At 34.4% G+C, this 17,767-nt stretch overlaps 2 protein-coding genes across 2 annotated transcripts in view; one reads left to right on the top strand and one right to left on the bottom strand.

Annotated features, from left to right (window-relative positions):
- The window catches only part of LOC18044044 (protein PHYLLO, chloroplastic), a 15,101-nt gene extending 6,504 nt beyond the window's left edge, over window positions 1-8,597 (bottom strand). The window contains exons 1-14 of the mRNA XM_006437756.2: window positions 8,060-8,597; window positions 7,364-7,581; window positions 7,002-7,119; window positions 6,717-6,833; window positions 6,012-6,113; window positions 5,169-5,228; window positions 4,931-4,999; window positions 4,248-4,355; window positions 3,982-4,176; window positions 3,033-3,131; window positions 2,307-2,876; window positions 1,442-1,666; window positions 542-844; window positions 120-187 (exon numbers count right to left, since the gene is read on the bottom strand). Of these exons, the coding sequence (XP_006437819.2) occupies window positions 120-187; window positions 542-844; window positions 1,442-1,666; window positions 2,307-2,876; window positions 3,033-3,131; window positions 3,982-4,176; window positions 4,248-4,355; window positions 4,931-4,999; window positions 5,169-5,228; window positions 6,012-6,113; window positions 6,717-6,833; window positions 7,002-7,119; window positions 7,364-7,581; window positions 8,060-8,470 (2,663 nt within the window). The 5' untranslated portion in view covers window positions 8,471-8,597. The remainder of the gene's footprint in view (window positions 1-119; window positions 188-541; window positions 845-1,441; window positions 1,667-2,306; window positions 2,877-3,032; window positions 3,132-3,981; window positions 4,177-4,247; window positions 4,356-4,930; window positions 5,000-5,168; window positions 5,229-6,011; window positions 6,114-6,716; window positions 6,834-7,001; window positions 7,120-7,363; window positions 7,582-8,059) is intronic.
- Window positions 8,598-10,016: 1,419 nt separating this feature from the next.
- Window positions 10,017-11,429, top strand: LOC18044042 (fe(2+) transport protein 1). Its single transcript, XM_006437753.2, has 3 exons — window positions 10,017-10,606; window positions 10,691-10,840; window positions 10,944-11,429. Exons 1-3 carry the CDS (start codon window positions 10,019-10,021, stop codon window positions 11,247-11,249), a joined length of 1,044 nt encoding a protein of 347 aa, XP_006437816.1. The 5' UTR covers window positions 10,017-10,018; the 3' UTR covers window positions 11,250-11,429.
- The last annotated feature ends 6,338 nt before the right edge of the window (window positions 11,430-17,767 follow it).

Raw genomic sequence — 17,767 nt, 5'->3', positions numbered from 1 at the left:
GTCAGTCAGGTAGACTATTAACCTCCTAAGGAGCAAAACTATTTATAACAATGCTAACTTCAAAGATCAGCCAAATGCTAGAACATACAATCATAAGTTTGAAAAGCGAAAAATCATACCTCTGTTTCAATATTGCCAAACCATTTGTATCATGAAGGAAAGAAATATCTCCAACTACGCACAGTACCTAAACATGATTATAAAATCATAAAACGTATATCATTTTATATAAACTAGAAATTTAAGATGGAATAAACACCCACCAATAATGACTGCAAGAAGTTCCTATTCACCGAATAGAAGAACTTTTGCAATTAATTTCTCCCACTAGCAGAGCGAAATAGGGGTAAGGAGGAAGTCCTAATATAATTTTAGGCTTGCCAAGGTCTTTTGTCCAAACTGCATACGTTTCTATGAACAAATGCAGGTTTGGACATGTTTTTCAGTTTTGGGGGAAGGCTGAGATATGATGATGGAAAGGATGAGAAAGATAACTAACAACACAATTGATTGAATAAACATAGGCACATAGGATACTTACGTGTTTATTACATCCTACAGCAAAACCAATAGCTGTGCTAAGCAAACCATCAATACCACTAGCTCCCCTATTTCCAGCCACCCTTATCCATTGATGAGGAAATTCTGAGTTTAGCATTATATCTGCAACAGTACGAGTACAAGTTGTCCAATTACGTCCATACATATCTACATCTCGTATTGCCATGCTGTTCCCAACAAAAAGTGCAGAATTAGATGTCAATGCTCTGGAAAGTTCATGTGCCACATGAGGTTCAGTCAAGGAGTAGTCAGTGCAAATTTGAAATGATATCTCTGATGCAACCTGCGAGAAAGCACAAGTAAACTTACAGAGGCACAACTATAGGTGGAAGAAACATATTGGGATCTGAAAGCCTCCAGCTCATCACTAAACAAGAAAGCAATTTCAATCCCTCCAAGTCAGATGAATTTTATTTTACATAAAAACAATAGCTTTAATCATCCACACCAATTATAAAACTTTAATATCTAAGCTAACTCAAAACGGCAATAAGGAGGCACATCATTTAGAGTTTAGAACAATTTGTGTCAAATCAGAGCTTGAGAATAAATGTATACATTTATTGCAAAAGCATCAATGTATCACTGACAAATTAAATACACACACTGTCTGCAGAAAGCAATGATTAAATTAAATGATGACTAACTGAAATGTTGGAGCACATTCTAGTTGCACATAAACTTTTAAAATCAGGATCGAACTGGCTTTAGCTATGCATAGGTATAAATTTCAAACCACATTTCTAGATTTATGTACAACAAGTGCACCACTGAAACAAATCAAATTGGGAAATTAGGAGATGGGTGAAAAAAAGAAAAAAAAATTATCTCCAAATACCTAAAAATTACAAGGAGAGCTTCATAAGATGAGATGAGATACCATCATATCAAGTGCTCGTAGAAAGCTGCACCATTTGCTACTCCTATGTGGAACTTGAACTTTAAGCAAAAAATCCACAAATTGGACAATTGTGCTCTGGATCCTGTGAGTTACAGAATGGGAAGGATCATGACGACATGGATGATTGTCAACCAAGATGTATGTGCATGGAAAACATTCCTCTATCATCTGAGAAATCCTTTTACTTGTAATCCGACTTCCAATCTGTTCATAATTGAGAAAAACACAATCAACAAAAAGAAAACGTCTACTGATATCTAGCTAGTATATACAGCAGAGTTTAGATGATATAACATCTTTCATCACAGTACCATGCCTTCTTATGTTATCTTAGCATGGTTCAAACAGATAATATGGTTTGTTTAAAGTCCTAGAACATTGTCCACATATGGTATGCTCAGGAGAGAGTATTTACAATTAGTTCAATATTCACATACTTAGCTCAACACAGTATGAAGCCATAATTACAAGAAGCCTTCATTGCTTTACATCATATGTGAAAATTGAATATAAACATTTATTTGTTGCCTCTTCATATTAATCCATATAACCTGGCAAATCCATAGAACATCATTAATTTTTCTAGTTCAACTTGGGTTTTTTTTTTTTTTTCCCAGCTATATATCTCCTGTATGCTATAAAGATTATTTTTACTGCTTCTTTGTATATTTTGTCGATCTTTACTCTTTTCCGCCAGTACTGATTTACAATATTACATATCTCTGTAATGCTGCCATCACATGGCAACAACTGCATTCCAGACTTCTCAAATGGTGACAAAAGTTGTTTTGCACCAACGCCAGAAGCAACAAATTTAGTAAAAGCATTGAAAGTGAGGTTATACCTGAATAATTACATCAAACTGTATCCAGTCCTTGACAGATTCTGAAAGCAGAGCATGATCAAGATGGTCAAGAAATAAGATATTTTGTTCAGTCTCAAGAAAGGAAGCCAAGAGTTTTCTCAATCGTAATCCTGACAAAATGTCAGCTACAACAGGCCATCGAATGTGTCTAGCCAAGTGAAGAACTGCCCATATCTCATCCTCATTATGGACCGCACCAACCAGAAGAAGCCCTTTGTTAACACCTTGAACTAGTTCCAGAACTTCTGCCATTTGGCCATAAGTATAACTCTTGCATGCGTGAGAGTGTTGCACTTGAATATATTTAGTGAATGGTTCAATGCTAGACGTCCAAATATCTAATCCTTTCAAACAACTAGACATCCAGTGTTTTGGACTATTATCCAGTGGCTCCCTGAAAGGGCAGTTGATATGAACAGGACCATAAGGCGATGAGGTAGCCCAATGCACAGCAGCGTCGAGCGTGGTAAGTATCATTCGTGCAGGAATCTGATCAGTGGGTGCAGGAAGACTGAAGAAGAACCTTACAAAAGAGCCAAAATGATTTACCTAATTACAAATTAAAAACTGTGGTCTGTAAGTTTACAAATACAAATTCAAAAGTACATGCAAAATTTAGTTAGTAATTGGGGAGACGACCCATCGTGGTGAAAAAAAAATTAACATCACTTTTGTAGCTTCTGATTGAAGTAGATCATTGTCTACCTGATTGATTGCTTGGTTAGCCCCAGCATCCTGAAGCTCTGGCGGACGATCTGCCGTAAGCAATAGAACTGGCACAAAATCCTGACTGGCTTCCACAACCTATGTATTATAAGTAATCCACATTAAACATATATGATAGATAGGATGGACTGAACATTTCAAAAGCATAAACAGAAAGTATGACATTGTGAAGTTCTATTATACAACCTGGAATTTGCAAGATGGATCCTACCCAGAAGAAAAGTTGAATATAGGCTAACAAAAATATAAACATAAAACTATTAAAAATTTTAGTGTGATAACTAAAGGTCGAGGTGATCATTGAAGATGTATTGATGTCCCCAATATGTACACGAAAAATGATACGGGGCAGCTACTATTGTTACATGAGAAGCAACTAAAAAGGGAACAGATGTTGACTGATCTAGTTTTCAAGGTTCATGATACTGTTGCCCCTGCCGGAGCAGGGAGGACCATGTAAGGAGCAGAAGACTTGCCCTTTCAGTATAGTGTTCTCAACATTCTTGGTCAGGTTTATAAAGCTGTCTGGTTTCCTAGGAAGCTATAGTTGCAGTGGCTGGCGTTTTTGACATTTTCTATAATATTGTTTCCTAGGTAAAGATATTTTTGCTACTCCAGCAGCCATCTGGTCGACCTTTGTAAGAACAATGTACATAAAAATAAATTCTGTTTCCAATCCCCAAAAAAGGAAAAAAAAAAAAAAGAAGAAATGGTGATTTTTATTCAGTCCTCAATTTGATTTTTGCTGGCAGCATTCATGAAGAGAATATAAGTAGAAAATAACAAACATAAAATGTAACCTAGGCACATAAACTGAAAGAAATGGGGGTGGCATGAGGAGTATGTGGAGAGAATTTCATAGATTAAGCATCCATAGGAATTATGTGATTATAGATTTAAAAGTTTATACACAGTCAATGAAACTCACAGCCGGAAGAAGATTTGAAACTGCAGTGCCTGATGAAGTAATAATCACAGCAGGTCTGTGAGATCCTCTTGCATAACCAAGAGCATGAAAAGCAAGTGAGCGTTCATCATAGCAAGCAATACATGTTATTAGGGGATGAGTGGAAGCAGCAACAGCAAGAGGAGATGATCTTGAACCTGGAGCTATACAAAAATACTGGAACACGGAAATAATCAGAAGCATTTAGCAAAACAGAAATTCAAAGGACATTAAATGCTTAAACCTACCGTCAAACCAAGACGAGAACATTCTTCAATCAAAAGCGAAGCCCAAACAGCATTGATATTAACATGATCTCCTAAGGAGTAATTCATTCCAATGGCATTATCCAACTGCTAGACAAAAGAGATACCGACAATTACCATCAAAATGACAAAAGAGATACCGACAATTACCATCAAAATGACAAAAGAGATACAGCTTGAACAATTATCATCAAAATAACAAAAGAGATACAGCTTGAACAATTATCATCAAAGTGTCAAGAGATACAGCTTGAACAATTATCACCAAAATTTTTCTTTCAAACATTTCATAAGATTTTGATATCAGCATCAGCTGGTAATTAGAATTATTTGAACAATTATCACCAAAATTTTTCTTTCAAACATTTTCATAAGATTTTGATATCAGCATCAGCTGGTAATTAGTCCAAATAATGCTTATTGGGATATTTGGTTTTAAGTAAAATGTTTTGGGCCCATTAAGTTGATAAGAATATGATTACTTTTGATTATCAAACATTAAAATCACAGTAGATCATCAGGGCTGTCCCCTCTTTTCGGAAACCTACATTGTTAAATGATAATTCAAAACTTATATTCATAGTCAACATACAGCAGTAGATTGATAGCTTAACCTCATGATATTTTAACTGCATTACAAATATCACAAGGTCATAGTTCCATACCATGTTATTAGCAACACCAAGGGTTGGTGAAAATCTGAAAGAGAACTGGAAGGAAAATGGAGCCTCTCTCTGCAAGAGAATTTTGCACATAAGATTACAGGTTAAACTCAAAATCTAATAAGGGCATTAACCTTGAACCAGAACCAGAATATTCAGTGCCTAGGTTATTCCATTACATTTAGTGAAAATCCAGTAAAGTAAAATCAAGGATGAACAATTACCAGGAGAAAGAAGATACCATTTCCATGAAATCACAACCAAAATCCCTTCTGCCCAATGTGATGGCATTCATGCATACCTGCAAAGTTATATCAGTCAGTCATAGAACAGCTATAAAGTTGACAAATAAATATGTAGAATTTGTGAAGCCAATCTGAAATATATTTATTATCTTTCTAAGAAAAGTTAGATAATGATCAGATTATGAAGTACTTACAGACATCAACACCATAGAAAGTAACTAAATAGAAAAAGGTAACTGATATACCAAAATATTAAAAGTACCGATTACAGTAACCATTCAATGATACATATGGCCTACACTGGCAGAAAGCATCAGTAGATCATGGAACAACTAGGTCAAAGTAATGAAATTGTCAAAACGAAGGAGGTCAACTTAAAACAAAAAGAAGAATCTTACAGAGAAAGGGAAAAATGGAGAGAAAATCCAAAGGTAGAGTGTGGAATGGACATCATCAGATAAAGCAGTAGAAATCTTAAGAGTCTTTAGTGCAAGTTTTCCAATTGGAATCTTGCAACGAGGCTTCTTCACATAATACGTTTGAGGCATGCATTCTGTCTAGATCACCATCCTAGGACCTACTTTGATGGGATCCACACAAAACACTGCCTTCATAGAATTTTTAAATCAAGGTCTTGGCATCAAAATGGACATTAGGAGACAAGAAGGGAGCCAAGTACCACTGTAGTGGTTTTGAAATTTATGATCTGAGACTGAACTCAGCCCAGTTAGTTTCCTCCATTCTAGGGAATGAGCAGGGGATATAAATAAAAATGATAAAAGTATTATTCAAGTTAACTAGTGACCTAAATTCTATAAAAGTAAACCAATAAATTGTACCATTTGGACAGTTTTATCCTCCATCATGTTGAACTTTGTGAGAGCAGATCTTACATATCTGGGGTTGTATCTCTCTGTAGAGGAACAGAAATGACTACTGACCTGAAATACGACAAAAAGGTTAACTCACTAATAATTAAAATAATTTTGTGCAACTTTAACAACAAAAAGTGAAAAATATGAATAATATTATGAATTCTGAATTTTGTTTGTGGATAAATTAAGGTCTGAATCAAGATTTGTAGACTAGAATTATGATATCTGAAAAGTTAGCAGGTTCTGCAGAGGTACGAACAATGCTTTCAGATAGAATTGTTGAGTAGCCAACAGCATAAGGCTTATGGCATCTCATCTGCTTACAGGACTCAATAAAGCCCGGTATTTCTAAAATATGGCACAGAGAACAATCTTAATGTTAGAAGAACATCTAGAAATAACAAGCTCAAAATTACAAGCATAAGTACAAGCAATGATTCATAAGATATAAATGCATTTGGTATCATCTAGGCAAGAGACTAAGGTCAACATTAAGTTAGTTATGAAAATCACCAAGAGACAATATTGAACTGGTTTTAAATATAGTCTCAACTCAAATTGCTTTGTGGTGTGTGTGTGTGTGTGTGTCTATATATATATATATATATATAATAAAAAAAACAAAATTATTAGAGAATAGCATAATCAGATACAGTAACCACAAATTACCTGGCAGAAGGATGATTCAAATGATCGAATAGCCTGCTCAAATGTACAAACCATACCATTACTCCATGCCAGTGTTGCTGCTAAGATAGAGATATCATCAAGCTCCCTTAGCTCAATCTGTCAAAACAAGTAATTTGAAATTTAGAATAATGTACAACTGCCTTACCTCTTTATGCAAGCTAAAATAAGAATATACCCTTATCAAAGTGAGAGGACGATCAGAAAGGTTAGAAGGCAAACATTACAGAGTTGCATAAACAGACACGTAGAACAATGCAAATCTACCTGAGGAACAAAGAAGTAAAAAGAACCAGCCTCGTGTTTGATGCAAGATGGCTCAGTATTGAAATTAATATCCATAAAACCATAAGTTGTTATGGGGATTGGATTAGTTGATAGATATCTGCAGATAAACCACACAATTATTCTGTAGTACGTAAGGAACAAAACCATGTCGAATAGACAAGAAATTTAGATGAAATGAACCACTAATTTTGCTATCTAAAATAGCGACAGTTATCAAATTGCATACTTTTATCAGTTTACCAGCTCACCACATAAAGAATAATTTAAGGTAGAAATTGTAAGAGCACAAGAATATTATCAGAAATAGAGCAAAAAATGCAAAAGGTTAAAAAATGATTAACCTTTTGGGCTTAGTCCTCTCTTCTGAGTCACACCAAGCAGGATGAGTAAAGTAAACAGCAGCTCCAATTCCAAACACTCCACGGTTCTGATTCAAATACAGTGATTTAGATGTTGGATTCTCCATGTCCCTGGAAAGGAAAAATACAGGAAATACTTCCGACGACTCTGGTTGGCGACAAAACCAATCCAAAGCTTTTGCACTTGGAGGAACAGCAACCTTCAAATTAACAACCACATCTCTCAATTCACGGGGATATTAACAAATGCATCCAGCATGTTACTGGATGGTAAAAACCAAGTGATACTGCATCTTCATGTAGTACGACCTTGCCATTCCAAGTACTGAGGTGGCATTCATCCGTTGGATGGTGGGATGGACTGGTAAGTAATTTTCACTTGGAATGTACAAGGTTGGAATACTACTTGGCCCAAGTAGTATTATTCTTAAAAACGCACTCAACAGAATTTCATGTTCTTCACATTTTCATCAATGTAACAGCTAGGAACTAGAGTTTCAAACGGATTAAATGATAATGATTAAAGAATATGTTCACTGATCCGAAACCTCATACAACTTTAATTTCCAATCACATCAAGAAAATAAAAATACTAATCAAATAATATCAAAGCACAATGCAGTCAACAAATACTGATACAACCATGCAGGGTAGAAAGTAAATCATTATCAGTTGTACCTGAAACCTTAAAACTCCACTAGAAGAGCTAGGTGGGTCCGTCTTCAACTTGTTAACAGCCTCAGAAATACTCTCGAGTCCATGTTCAAGAGTCAAAGCCGGAGGCAGAGTACGAGTAATGCTAGTCTCCACCACCAAATCGCCTTCTTCACAGTCCATTATCTCGTCAACATCCATCACTGGCCCATCAAATCTCAACCCTTCCACAACCTTGGAGCCAGAGTTGCGAAGAAGGTCGATAGAGTTAAAGTGACGGAAGCCGCTTATTCTGGTGAGGAATGTGAGAGGTGGTGATGGTTTTGGGATGCCAAGTGACTTTGTGAGTCGATGTTTTGAGATTGAAGATTCTGTGGAAAAACTGTTTGTGAAATGTACATGATGAGCTTTCACAGCAAGGGTGAATGGATCCATTTGTTTGAGAGACAATGAGATGTTCTGAAGGAAGAAAATGGATGAGTCAATCAATAGTCATGAGCTAAAAGAGTTGAAGAGTGTGAGCTACTAAGGCGAATGGATAATGCTGAGGAAGCGGGCGCTGTTGCCGTTTGCTGGCTTTGCTGCTGTCTGTTTATCTTTCCCGTTATTGACGGTTGCAGTTTTGGGCTGGGCCATTTTCTGGGCCCCTGGAATGGTTTTCAAGAATTGCTACAGTTTTAAGAGTATTTTGAAGCCCTCATTTAATCTTATCTAATCACTTTTACATGCCAATGGCCATTGAAATTAGTTAAAATGATAAATAATTTTTAAGTGCACTTACATAAATATTTAATTTAGATAACTTAATTTTAAAAATCCTTATTTCTTTTAATTTCTTAGATGATCTCAAATATTATTAGTCCCCAATGTTCAATAGAGGATGATAAATCTTTTCATGTTTCAAAGTAAATTGTGCTAATTTAGAGCTTTAAGAGTGGGATGTAGGAATCTCTTTGAAATGAATTTGTGACCAAAATACAATTTTTTTTTTTTTTGTAAACCTGTTTTTCTTTTAAATTTTATGCGGGTGTATGAAAAAAAGATAACACAATTATAATAAGGATAAAGTGGAAATTAGATGGGGTATATTAAGAAATAATGATTATTTTAACATTTTTAATAGGATTAATTAATAAGTGGGGACAGGGGATATAAAATGAGAAGGCCAAATATGATATTTTTCTATTTTTAAATTATTAAAACAATTCTATTATAATTCAATTCAAAAAATATTTATTCTTTTATTATAAAATATTGCCAACAACTCATTTTGAGTTCTTCTTTTGAGGTTGAGGGTTAAGGTTACATATAAGTATGATAGCTTATTTATTTATTTATTTTTTAAATTATTTATCGATAAACTGTAATTCTAATACATCAAACGTTAACTCCTTAAACATATTAAGTTGTATATGTACTAGTATTGTATTAAAAAAAATTGTATAATATTTTGGCATATTATATATAAATAACTTAAAAGGTGATAATTTTTTTTATTTTTTAAGAAAAAAATTGAAATATAAAAGCACTTTAAACTTTTTTAAAGGGACATTACAAGATAAATGTATTTGAGAAAAAAAAAATCGTGGTTTTTATCAACTTATATGAACTAGAAAGCGTGGAAATAACGTCAGCACGTGAAATACGAACGTGGAGGTGGTGGGACCGATGCCACGCATTACTGAAGCAAGTCAAAACCCATGGTGGGCCACACTGAGCACACGCTAAGCACAAGTTTTTCTTAATCCCAGCCCAGGCCCTCAAAATGCCCACAATGACAACCAAAATTACCGCGTACGCACAAGCCATTTCCATGATCCCACCCTCTGCCACCAGGGTCATTAAAGACACTTAACAATCACCATTTGAATCATTCCATCCCACGTCAAAAAAAATCTGAGAAACGACAAAATCCAACGCAGCACGTTCATATAAAGAAACTGCAAAGTCCTCAAAATTTTCATAAACAACAACAAATCCGCCATGGCCGCTGCCGCACGCACAAAACTTGAAACACTAATCAGCTTGCTTCTTCTAATAATCTCCTTTGCATTTCCGGCTCTAGCTCAAGAACAAGAACAATGCAGGTCAGAATCAACAGGCGGATGCCACGACAGGGCGGCGGCATTGAAGTTCAAGATCATCGCAGTGTGTTCAATCCTAGTCACCAGCATGATCGGCGTGTGCCTGCCGCTGTTCACGTGCGCAGTCCCGGCATTGCAACCCGATAAGGATCTGTTTGTGATAGTCAAATCGTTTGCTTCCGGAGTGATTCTTGCAACTGGGTACATGCACGTATTGCCGGATTCTTTTGATGATCTGAGATCTCCTTGCTTGCCTGATCACCCTTGGAAAGAGTTCCCTTTCACTACTTTTATCGCAATGCTATCCGCTGTTGTAACCCTCATGGTTGATTCATTCGCCATGAGTTATTACAAGAGATATTGCTCTAAGATCGCTGGTCAGAAAACATACTCAAACTCACCGAGTGTCGAGATGGGACATGCTAAGAATGAACAAGGACACGATGAAATGAATACTCAATTATTAAGGCATCGTGTCGTAGCTCAGGTATACATATATAAATATTGAAAAAAAAAATATTCGAATCAAAAGTGTAAGATATAATTAAACTTTTATTAAATTTGTACATAGGTACTAGAGTTGGGAATTGTAGTGCATTCAGTGGTGATTGGTATGGCCATGGGAGCCTCGGATAATCCATGCACAATAAGACCGCTCATTGCCGCTCTTTGCTTCCATCAACTCTTCGAAGGAATGGGACTTGGTGGATGCATACTTCAGGTTCCTGATTGTATTTCGTAAACAATTACATGTGCATTAATGTTATTAGTTAATGTTGCTAACAATGTGTATTGTTTTATTATTATTGTTACTCGTATATCAGGCTGAATACGGAAGGAAGATGAAAGGGATATTGGTATTCTTCTTCTCAGCGACGACGCCACTTGGGATTGTGCTTGGAATTGGTTTATCGAATGTATACAGCCCAACAAGCCGTACTGCACTCATTGTTGTGGGAATTTTGAATGCATCATCGGCAGGGTTACTGAATTATATGGCATTGGTGGATCTTTTAGCGTCTGATTTTATGGGGCCTAAACTGCAGGAAAGTGCAAGGCTGCAGGCGTGGTCTTATCTCGCAGTGTTGCTAGGTGCTGGGGGCATGTCAGTGATGGCCATATGGGCTTAATTTGGGACGTTGGACAATTTAGTTCAAATCCATGGATGTGCTACCTGCAGACTGCAGTGCATTTGAAATTTGATCATGATTAATTGTTTCTTGCTATGATGGAATAGTGGCCACTTCATCAGCACAGGTTTATTTCAAGATTCATGCGCAAATCAGTGCGGTTTCTAATTAGAATCCCAAGTCCCCTTATTTTTTAAAATACCATTTCTATTTCAACATTAAAAGTTTCAGCATTTACAGAGAATGTCAAATGGCCCAATCCATGGTATCGCGCGCAATCTAGTTTTTGAGAAATTGGAAATTTCAAGTAACTCAACAAATTAAAATTCACTTGCTGCAATTTATTCATGGCCGAAAACGGCCCATTAATCTTTCATATTCAAATTACAGTTAAGTAAGATATATATATAATCTGATTCTTCAAGGTCTAGGATCTACCAAAATAATGTTCACCAACGTGTTAGTCACTTTTAATCAATAGAGATCAAAAGAATCAATTCATATTATTTAATACATATGAGGTGAATAAAAATCCAATTGATGCATAACTCAAATGTTCCTCTGGCTTTTCTCAATATCAACATGATAGTTCCGCATAAATTTTTGCTTTAAAAATCATATCAAGAATAAATGGATCTTTGTTATTGATAAGAAGAACAAAATTAAAAAGAAATATCAATTAAATTAAACGAATTTAAATAAATCACACGTTTTTAAAGCAACAAGAATTTTTTTTTTCAAATCTCAGAGATAAAATTCCTACCATAAACTAGCACTAATCGCACAACTCGTGTACGAGAAACCAAATAATTAATTGCTATAGCTAGAAGCTAGACATGTGTACCGCTTCGGAGCCCCCATGTAATCGTGTCTCTTTCGGGGGTTTGATAATTGATATTAACATCAATTGCTTGCACGAACGACACAACAGTGCAGTCTAGAAAAGCCACAATTATAGTTAAAATATTGGCAAAGTGAATGTGTACAAGAATTTTTCGAATGCATTAATATTTTAAGTGGATTGTTGGGACTGCTTTTGATGAATCCAGAAATTTCCATTAATACTATTTTCCGCATATGATATGATCTAATTCTGCCTGTCTCATTCTCATTAGTACGTTATTGGTCTGACAATCGTAGGTTTTAATAACCTTTCGCAAGGTCGAATGATTAGTGTTTTAATTTAAAGGCTTTAAATTTTTATTTACTTAATTAGGCAATACAAAGATGCCAGCTCATTGTTTTCTCAATTGACTGGTACCTAACAAGTTAAAAAGATAACAAAAAATTAATATTTAACCTAAAAACGATTCGGGACCATTTAAAAATGGTTTTTGAACGTTGGTTTGGTCACGAAAGTTCATGTTTGGGAATAAGAAAAGTTTTGTAACTTATACAATCCGCAAAGTAATTAGCTTTATTTATGTAATATGTATAGTAGTTTTATAGTCCGAAATTTTAAAATGTAGAAAAAGTTTAAAAAAATTTTAAAACTGTAGGATTTAAAAAGTTTTAAACTTAAAGCGGTTAAACCGCACAACTTATGCGTTTTTCTGGAGTTTCCCGCACTTTAAAATTCTGAATTAAATTGAAATATATATATATATATATAGCATCTCTCCAGTTTACATTTTTTCCCCCTTTTTCTCCATTTTCTTTTTGGTTCCTCCTCTTTTTAGGTGAGGCTGGTATATTCCACTGCTAGATTTATGAATTTTTATTCCATTCATAATTAGAGTTGTGCTGGTTTTGGATAAATATAAATATTGTCTTTGTGCGTTGTGTTTGGATTATTTTCGGATTTGAATTTTCTAAGATTAAGATCTGAAAAGTTGAAAGGCTGCATATTAATATTTGTGAAGAATTTGTCATTCTGTAGAAGAGGGATCCTCTCCTATTCTATGAGTTGCTGAAGCATATTTTAATGAAGAATTAATTGAGGTGAAAAAATATCCCAGATAAACTAGTTCTAATTGATCTTATTATACACTCACTGTCGGTGAAGGTAGTTTTTCAATAACCCTAAAAATAAAGAAGAACCCTAGTGATCACCACATGCATATCGATCAGAAGACTCAAAAAGAAAAAGAGAAACCTTGTAGAAACATGTATGGACAAACAAACTTGATAATGTGGTCATGATACTATGTTGAAATATTCTAAATATGCATATCTTTGAAAAAGAAAGTTTTTAAAGAAACGGAAAATTAAAAAAAAAAATTAAAGAAGGTTGTCCCATTCAAAAATGGGTAAGCCAGTAGGCCTCAAGTGTCCCCTGGTGCAATAGAAAACGCACTCATTGCCACCAAAGACCTCAAGTATATGGCTGTTATTTGCCCTTTGAATTAGCACTACTAGTGTACTCTTTATTTGTTTATGAGATGATACTTTTGGACAAAGAACCACAGCATGGTTAAGGGGGGTTGCTCTGCATTTAATTCAGGGGCCAATTTCTCGGAACAATTGCACAGCATTTGGTCAACAAAAAGTATATCTGAAATGATAATTCCATAACTCTCCACTTGCCACTATATTCAACACGATCCGAAGCACTGGCAGAAGAAAAACAAAATGGTTTTACTGCAATTTGTAAAAAAAAAAAATCCTATAATAATAACTACTTAGCTAGCAGTAATATCTCACCAAAAAAAAAAAAAAATCATAATCTAAAGCTGCTCTTGCTAATGAGTGGATAATAGCATTGCAAGCTCTTGGAACAATGTTCCTTTTTATTTTGGACTGTGAGTCTGTGATGATATGGCATTGAAGCTATAATTATTAATAAATAAATAAATAAAAGTAATAAGGTAATTGCTATGTTGGAGATGCTCTAACAGGAGTACTTTTTTATAACTACACAATCAAAATGATAAATAATAAAAAAATAAGTTATAACTTTGATCGTCTGATTATGAAAGAGTGCATTTCCAACATAGCCGGACCAAGTAATAATTGTCAAGTATTTTTGTTTGGTTTTCATAACTTTTATGGTTGGTTATGATTTATGAGTAAATCAATAAGAGTAATGTAAATTTTTTTATAAACAACTCTAAAATTATATATCTTAGCTTTTCAAAATAAAGTTGAAACTTTTCATCAAACACTAATATATATTAATAAGCGATTGAACACTTAAATTCATAGTAATTTTTGTATATTGAAAAATAAAAACACACATTTAAAATGTGTTTAGATAAGCACTTAATTAATATATGAGCAATGCCAAAGAGAGAGAAAAATGAAAGAAAGATGAGAGAATTTTACTTTCTCTCTCTTACTTTTTAATACATTTTCTCTCGTCTTTCTCTCGTATTTATCTTTCTTTAGCATTTTTCTTAATATATAGTTACTCTTTTAAAAAAGCATTTACAGACTCAGAGAAGCATATGAAGTGATTTTTGAAGGAATACTTGCAAATAATGTCCTTTCAGAAAAAGCACTTTACAGAAAGTACCGTTTTCATTAAAAGCACACCCTATGCTAAAACTCTAAAATGATCAGGTTGATCCAATCATGATGCCATTTCTCTATACAATGCACTCAATTTCTACGCAATGATGCGCACATACACTATGACTGCCCTTTAAACCAACATATAGTAAGTACACATTACTTTTAAGGATATAAAGGGTGCAGCTGCACCGTGGTTTAGCTAACCCAAATTCTTTTACCTCATTGAAACCCAAGTTACATATTTTGTCCCATGATGCAATTATTTTTCAAATGGCGACACCAAAAAGCATTGAAATAGACGTGCTTACGCCAGTTTTTGGGTTAGGTTCAAAGATGATGATGACAAGCAAAGCATTGCGCATTTTTTCACCATGCCATCAGCATCGATCGATTGTGATGTCTTTGATGCCACTACCGAATTGGCTGGTTATAATTTGGGTTGGTGTAAAGCAAAGGGGCTAGCTTGTGGTTTAAAGCTCTCTTGAAGAATCCTCTTAATCACTCTTATTACAAAATCAAATAATATTTTTATCCTATTTCAACCTCTCAACATTCATTCGTTTTCACCAAAAAAAAAAAACACTAGATAAAGAGGTATACATTGCTAACATGCGATCACTGATCATAAATTTGTAAGTCCTTGAATAATTGATTGAATTGGATGGAGATTGGCTGAGGTACATCTACTGGTTGCAAGTTTGACAACACTTCATTGACTTCAGAATAATATTGTACTAGGAAAAATATGATGGTGACCAATCATCGCATCTCATCATCATCAAAAACTATCCAATGATCAAACGATCAATGGCTAATGTTAAAGACAGGTTAACTAAACATCATTTAGCTAGTAATAATTGATTATTAAAATAGACTAATGGTTGTTTAGAATGCCTATAACAACTTTAATATCCACAATGATAGTGGATTAAGATCTTAAGAATTAAGAAGCTTGCGTGAACAAGAACAAACATGCGTGCTTGTTATTATATATAATTAATATTCGAAAGGAAAGCCACACCCACCATCACCATTAGAAAGTCAGTGTGTGTGCTTTGGACAAAATGTTGCGAGAAGATTTTAAGAGAAAAAAAAAATAACAAACTAATCATAAAATCAAAAATAACAAAATAAATTAAGTTGTGGGGACTGGGGATCAGCGAACTTAGAAGGAGAGAGGGAGAGAGAGAGGTATCAAAGAGGATGATGAGCTTATCCAAATTTAACCAACCAAAAGAAAATGCGTCGATGACCTAATTAAAGAAAGTGGGGGAGAGAAAGTGGAGACAAGTGCACAAATTTATGGTACAGATGACAGTACCAAAAAGATTATTATTAAAGCCCTAATTAAAGGGCTTGAAAGTAGATGTGTTTGATGCGGTGGCTGGCCGGTGGCCACACGGAATTCGCAGGAGACTCGTGCAAGGCATCGTCATCTTAATGTAAAATGAATTCAATTTAATTGGCCATAGCATTTGATGCTTTATATCTAGGGTAACCAACTTTTAAAAATAATATGCCGTATAAAACACTGATAATTGACCACTGGGGCGTTGCGTGGTCGCGTGAGAGTTGCATACTCATGCACGAAGGGGAGAAAGATCTGCAAGCAAAAAGTTTAAGAAGCGATATTCATTTTATGCCCCATGGGTTTTAAAATTTGATTTTAAAATTCCAGATTAACAAATGTAACAAAAATCTTGCACTTTGCTTTTACTTTCACCCTACGTGATTTTACGTAAGAATGGTTTTCAATGAAATACAGAAGGGTAAATGATGTAAGATAAATAGGAATATTTTTAATATTAAAAGAACTCGAACCAAAAGTTTATAATCACTAATAAATAACTAAATGTTGCTTGTAAAAGTTATAAAAGATATCTATTTATACTAATTACGACTTGTCTAATTTGATTAGAAATTTTATTTTAAGAAAACGTATACCTAAGTTAGTATTGCAATTCAAAAACAATATTTAGGATTTCTTCAATTCTCTTGACATGGATCACCAATGATACAGAAAAGAATTTATAACATAATGAAAAGAGAAAAAAAAAATGTGACGCATGATCCTTATTTTAGTTATACTTGAAAGGATAAATTTCGTCCTACCCTCTTATTAAATTGATATATTTTAATTTATACTTTAAAAATATGAAAACTTCAACTTATCCCCTCAAATCTATTAGATTTTACCATTTACCGACATTGACTCACTAAAGTATGATAATATCCATGTTAATTAAAGAATATATTATCTTACTGTTGTACTTATGTTGGAGAGATATATCTTTTACACCCCTACTGTTTCTTAAAAAAACTAATTCAAATTTTATGTGCATCAATAACAAAAATCACCCTATAATTTCTTTTTTAAAAAATAAAACAAAATCTCAATAATAACATTTCATAAAACAAGAATATTTAATGTTAATCCAACCAAAAACCATCTGAAAAGCTCCTTCTGCACATAATTACAAAGAAAATCTCACCCCTAATCTATGAAAATTCTCAAATTTAAATAAAAATTATAAATTTTGAAATAAAAATCTATAAATTTATTTTTAAAAAATAAATTTTTTTCTCTCTTTTCTTCTTTCTTCTTCATCTTCTTTGATCTATTCCTTGTTCATCTTCTTCTTTGTTCTTTTTTTTTTCTTCCCTCTTTCACTCACTTAAAAACTCCACAACCACTTTTAAATCCAAATTAGCCCAATAAAAACCATGCTCATTACCTAGCAAAACCTATGGCTGTGCGAGGGAATTCCAAGCGAGCCCATCGTCACACGCGGCCATGCCAAACAAACCCATGGTCGTGTGCGACCAAGCCAAGCAAGTATTTCTCTGTTAACCCCAACCAAAAACCTCAAAAATCCTCTCACCAAATACAACGTTTTGGCTGTAGTTGCTGCTATTGGGGATGTTGTTTGCTTAGACATACTCGTTGGAATTGGATGAATCAAATGGTGGGTTGGATTAACAACAGTGATGGCTAGCTTGGTGGTAACAAATCGGTGGTAGAGCTCTTGATTTGGAGGATTTGTGCGACGTTGTCGTGGTGAATC

This window comes from Citrus clementina, unplaced genomic scaffold (assembly GCF_000493195.1).
Source record: "Citrus clementina cultivar Clemenules unplaced genomic scaffold, Citrus_clementina_v1.0 scaffold_4, whole genome shotgun sequence".
NCBI classification, from domain to species: domain Eukaryota; kingdom Viridiplantae; phylum Streptophyta; class Magnoliopsida; order Sapindales; family Rutaceae; genus Citrus; species Citrus x clementina.
This window is presented reverse-complemented; position numbering and strand designations above follow the sequence as displayed.